Here is a 6,000-nt window from a genome sequence, read left to right on the forward strand (position 1 = left end):
GGGGGGGGTATAAGGAACCCCTTGGGACCAGCTGACATAAGGAAAATGCCTGAGCCTGATTTATAGCTTGTTAAGCTTAATATATATATGTCATCCCAAAATAACAGCTGAGCTACAGCCTCATTCAAGGGTAGCCTTGAAAGACAGTGAGTGGTGAGGGAAAGTCCTCTCAATGGGCAGAGTTTCAGGCTGTACATCCACTTTGTGTGGTAAGAGAAGTAGCCTGAGATAGAATATATATGGACTTTTCAGCAGTGGTGAATGGCTTCCTGGCCAGTTTCCTGGCAACACAAAGACTGGAACATTGGAGACAAGGAAGTCTGGGCTGGAAGCAGATAGCTGGACATATGGGAGTGTGTACATAGTGAAAATCTTCGAATGGCACCAGGGAACACCCGTCACAGAAAAGAGACTAAACAGTGAAGGAGACAAAATGACTGGGCTGGTTGATGTCAGCCAGCTCCTGTCACTCACTCTAGTACTGGAACAATGGGATCTGGCCATGGAGGCAGAGACGGCGGCAATATATGGACCCAACAGCACAGCTCCAAGTTAGCAAGGCTTATGTAGCTGCGGCTACCGCTGTGTTCAACCCATGGAGCTGCTGTGTGCTTGGCAAGTCAGAATACTCCGCCTCTGTTTCTGATGAAAATTCACAGAACTGATGATAGTTAAGTCAACAACGGCACGTGAAGCTTACCGTTGACATTACTGCTTTGGTAACACGATAGATTAAATATTTTCCATAAAGTACTTATTGGGGAATAATATAATGAGTAACTAAAAGCTAGAAGCCCTTAAATTTTCAAAAACTTTGTAAATTTGTCCAACTCAACCTTTTCTTTTTAGCTTTCTTCCTCATATTTGTACCATGTCAGTTTTATCACATCCTAGCAGATTCCACTTCAAATGGTATTGAATGAGTGGCTTTTCAACTTCTTCAACAAATATTCTCAACTGTATTTGTTTCATGCAGACTATTCTTCAGGCCCTTTCAAACCTGGCACTAACCCCTTCAATGAACAACAGCTGAGCTGTATTGGTAACATCTGCCATCTCATCAAGAGCCAAGGCAAAACCACTTGATATCATTTGCTTTGTTTAAATTGACTGTTGGTTTTGTTCCTAGTGTCTTAAACTCTTGAGCAGCTATTCCCATTGAAAGGCTAGTAGTGTTGTTTATTTTTGTCCCTTTTTCTTTCAGCTGCTGCAATTAAACATGATCTAATTAGCTTACCACTAATAAACACCTTTTCTTGCTTGGCTAACAAATGAGCAATCTGCAAACGAATGTTGCTTGCAGCCTCGTTTTTGTTTTTTACTTTTGTAAAGAAATTCTGCTCTGATTAGATACTCCCTTTAAAATTTCTAAATTTTATGATCATTGCTTTCTTGTGAGTTAGGAGTACTGTGGATTGCTTAGTCTGGTGATGTAGATATATAATACTGTATTCCTTTAGCACAGCTGTAATGCTTTGCTATTGTCTTAAAAATGTGACATTTACAGTCTACTTTCCCCCTTTTCTTGTTTGACATGATGGATATGTATGTATTGGTGATAAAAAAAAGCAAATCACAGTGCAGCGATATGTGTGGCAGTAAAACACTACTTGGTTGTAACAGCACCTCTGCAGTTTGTTGTGTGTTGAGCAACAGTGGGAAGTGATGGGAAGGCCACATACTGTCCCTGTCACAGCTACTCATATCTGTCATTACAGTGTAAACATGGCTATAGACAACATTTAAACAAATAAGCGTGGCTGTGTTCCAATATAATTTTATTTATGGACACTGAAATTTGAATTCATATGATTTTCATGTGTCATGAGCTTTTTTTTTTTTTTTTTTTTTAGTTTTTTCGACCACTGAAAATGTAAAAACCATTCTTTGCAGGATGTATAAAAACAGGCAGTGGGGGGCACCTGGGTGGCTCAGTCGGTTAAGTGTCTGCCTTCAGCTCAGGTCATGATCCTGGAGTCTTGGGATCGAGCCCCACGCTGGGCTCCCTGCTCAGTGGAGAGTCTGATTCTCCCTCTACCCCTCACCCTGCTCGTGCTCTCGCTCTCTCACTCTCTCTCAAATACATAAATAAAATCTTAAAACAAAACAAAACAAAACAGGCAGTGGGCTGGATTTAACCTACTGGCGTCCTTTGCTAACCCAAGCCCTGAATCAATGCCCATTATGTGGTGCTGGGTCCCTAATAGGTAGAATGTATATATCTCAGAATCAATGTCTCAGAATCAATGTGGCAGTGGTAATGCATCTGTGAGCACCCCTTCCAGTTATACATGTGGGAATTTGGGCTTTGTGTCCCTGCAGGCTCCATCTGACTGGAGGTTCTAGTTTCTAGGGGGGAAGGCAGTCATCAAGGGTCATAGCAAGAGTCCCATTAAACTTAAACTTATGGCTGAGACTCAGTCACTTCAGAATCCTTTGCCAAGAGACAACCAGGTAATGAAAGGAGTCACCATACTGGCAGGGATAAGTAAGCCTGGTCATCAGGAGAAGGCGAGGGGGCTGCTGCCACACTATGTAGGCAGGGAAGACTATGGATACTGCTTGGGTGATTCATTGGAAGATCTGTTGGTGCTTTGCTGCCCAGGTGTGATGGTAGATCACAATCATGGCCTGAGAAGTATGGTAACTAGAGAATCAGATACCTCAGGGATGAGGGGCTGGATAACTGCTCCCCGTCGTCAAACTTCCTAGAACAGCAGAAATGCTAGTCAAAGGTGAGGGGAATCTAGACAGCGTGGTAGAGGATAGGGGAAAGGAGTGTGTATCTTCTGTACATCCCTCTAGATCCCCACACTGTCTCCACATATGTACTCTACACATTGCAAATGCACTCCTCAGTGACCTCTGGGGCTATGACCCTGAGAAGGAAGCAGGTGCTCACAATGACCACATGGGTCTTCAGAGGCCAGGAGCAGGCAGAAGTGGGGCCCTTCTTGTGCAGTGGTTGTCCCTCACCCATCTCCTGGCTGTGACCTTGAGACTCTCAGGGGAAGAGGAAGGCGGGAGAGGACTTGCGGCCACTCGAGACTGAGATGAAGGCCCTGGCTGGTCCTGGGGGCTTTATGAATTTTCTGGTCTGTATGGGTCCTGCTCTCCCAGAGGCCTGATAACAATATGACCTAGAGTTAGGCCAGACAAAGGAGGTTTAGCCACAATGAAGGAGTTTATTCTGTTCTCCCAATTCTGCCGTCTTCATCAGAGATGATTATTGCTAATTTTTATGTATATCTTCCTATCTTCACCCCCTTTAAAAATAATGCTTTTACAATACATGTGTATAAATATATATTTATATTGAATTCATCTTGACTTGATGATTGCTAATCTGATACACCTTTCTATTTCAGTACATAGCACACTGATTCTGTTCTTTGGAATATCATTGTTTAAATGAACAGAAATCCATTTAATAAATACTAGCCAGGCTTTATTGAGTATCATTATACACTTTTGTGTCAGTGGGTTAGTATTTGTGGTGTTCTTCTTTGTAGCCAGAACTCTGGCCATTCTGGTAGGAAGGAAAGGGCAGGTCTTCTAGGTTTTTCTTAGAAAGGGGCTCAACTGCTGGAAGCCATCCTGGTGCCTGAGTCATAGGTGCCCTTATGACATCATATCTCTTCCCCTTCCTCCACTTCTGCTGCCAGTGTGTGGCTGGAGGAGTCCAGACCTGAGAGTGATGGGACCATCTTGCCCCTAACCATGGGTAATTTAGTAAAGTGCAGACCTGAGGGGGATTTGACCATCCAGCACAAGTCAGAGGCATTTAATGTTTTATAAGAGATAGTCAGATCCACCCAAGCTTTCTGGAAGGGCAGTAAATTTCCCATAGATTCCTCTGGATGGGACTCCCCCACCCCCTTTTCATGTCCGAGGTCCCAGGAAATGCCAGGAACCTGTGTGGTTGACTTGACACCTAGTGATGAGGAGAGTACCCTTATGTCTCCAATGTTTTTTTCTCTAAACTCTGATTACTGGACAGCAAATTTTCCAAGTTATAGTCAAAGATGATGAAGTCACATTGGTAGAACAGAGCTTGAAGGAGCAAAGGGGAGAAGGGGAAGTAACTCTGCCCCTGATAATCCCACCCATACCACTCCTACTACCCTCCCCACTCCTCCATGGTTGATGGTTCCAGGCTCTACTATGTTGGGGAGAGCCTTGACTTGTGACATCTCTGACCCTTGGGGTCTAGTGGAATACCCCAAACCAAAAGTCTGTGACCATGTAATTTATTGTCTATAGAGAGATGCTTCAGTGAGTGAAAGGGGTACTTATCAACATTACTCCGGACAACAGGCATAAACCCAGGGTGCCAGGCAAACTGAGCTGAATAGTCACTATACACAGAGCTAGAATGAACACAGATCGACTCCTCCTCGGCTATCCTTTCCCCCCTTTTCCTCCTTAGGCTGAGATGTGGGTCTGGCCAAAATGTGTGGATTGTGCCAAGGAGGTGGGAAAAGAGAATGAACTCAGACTACACAAGTTTGGGAGCTACAAGGTGGGGACTGTGTTTGGGGAATGCAAAGATAGAGCTACAGAAAGATTGGGTCTAGAAGTGTGTGCGTGCATGTGTATCTTTGTACTGATGAATGTGTTAACTGGTGTTTAAGCTCTTAATAAAGTGTATGAGGCAGACGAATCTTTTAATACTTTGGTGAGGCAGAGGGGAGACAGTAGGTTGTTGGTGTAACCTGAAGTCAGAGGTGAGAGGGCAGGAGGAGAAAAGATGCCACTTCTCCAGCAGATGGGAGGAGTCTGAGGGAAGAGACATGGATCTTAGATAAATGGTCAGGTCCAGGTGAAACGAATCTCTTTCACCTCTAGATCATGGTGTTCTTGTTCTAGACTGGCCAACCAGGTCCATGCAAAACTGGGTGACATTGCAAGTGCAGATGGAGACCCTGAGATTCAGAGGGCAAGATGTTGTGTCCATGTCCGTTAATCAGAGAGTGGCTGATGCAGGACACCTACTTGGTCTCCTGGGTCCAGCTCTTGCCCAAAATGGCTCTGCTGAATGTCAGAGAAAGGGATGATTGTTGATAGAGATCAGGGCTTCTTCCTGGCAGATCTTAGGGCTGAAATGCATGAGTTTCTTAAGTGTCCCATTTTCTCTTGCAAGGCCCCCCAAAAAAGATCACCAGGAAAGAGGAAGCGGCCATGTTCATCCAGGCGTGGTGGCGGGGCACCCTGGTACGCCGTACACTGCTGCACGCAGCACTCAGAGCATGTATCATTCAGCGCTGGTGGAAGCAGATGCTGGTGAAGCTGCTGGAGAGGAAGAGGCACCTGGCCCTAGATTTCTACGTGCGGCAAGAATGGGCAGTGGTCAAGCTGCAATCCTGGGTCCGCATGTGGCGCGTACGCCTTCGTTACTGCCGTTTGCTCCACGCTGCCCGCATCATCCAAATCTATTGGCGTTGGCATAATTGCCGTACCCGTGGCTTTATTCAGGGCCACTACCTTTTCAAAGAAAGTCATCTGAATCTTCAACTTGAAATCTCTTTAGGCGCACAGGCTTGTAGAGTGCAACAGTGCATACCCCTTCCAATAAAGGAATGATCAGGTCTGCTATATCTGTGTCCCCAGCTCTCTCCGTCAGATTTCAAAGATGTCATTGAGCTAATGATGGCATCTCATAAATCAGTTCTGAGGAAGTGGCAGGGTTTGTCTGGGGTCTAGCGTGGAGAATTCTGAGAGCCTAGTGCAGGATGAATAGGACCTTTGAACAGATTGATTAGCAATGTCTGCCATGGGTAGGAGAGTTGGGGCTTCAGGGCCTCCAAGTTGACCAACTTCAGGGAGACTCCTTCACGGTGTGGTCCATGTAAATGGTGCCCTCTGTAGTTGTGCAACATGGAGGACTGTGTCATCTTTAAAAAATTGTGGTAAAATATACATAGCATAAAGTTAGTCATTTTAACAACGTTTAAGTAAACAGCTTAGTGGCATTAAGTATATTCATGTTGTGGTGCAAAT

At 44.9% G+C, this 6,000-nt stretch overlaps 1 protein-coding gene across 1 annotated transcript; it reads left to right on the plus strand.

Annotated features, from left to right (window-relative positions):
• The first annotated feature begins 3,720 nt into the window (after window positions 1-3,720).
• On the plus strand, window positions 3,721-5,583 carry LOC118005547 (IQ domain-containing protein F5-like). Its single transcript, XM_034997518.1, has 2 exons — window positions 3,721-3,724; window positions 5,144-5,583. Exons 1-2 carry the CDS (start codon window positions 3,721-3,723, stop codon window positions 5,581-5,583), a joined length of 444 nt encoding a protein of 147 aa, XP_034853409.1.
• The last annotated feature ends 417 nt before the right edge of the window (window positions 5,584-6,000 follow it).

Source organism: Mirounga leonina, unplaced genomic scaffold, assembly GCF_011800145.1.
Source record: "Mirounga leonina isolate KUSES-001 unplaced genomic scaffold, KU_Mleo_1.0 Mir_94, whole genome shotgun sequence".
Taxonomy (NCBI): domain Eukaryota; kingdom Metazoa; phylum Chordata; class Mammalia; order Carnivora; family Phocidae; genus Mirounga; species Mirounga leonina.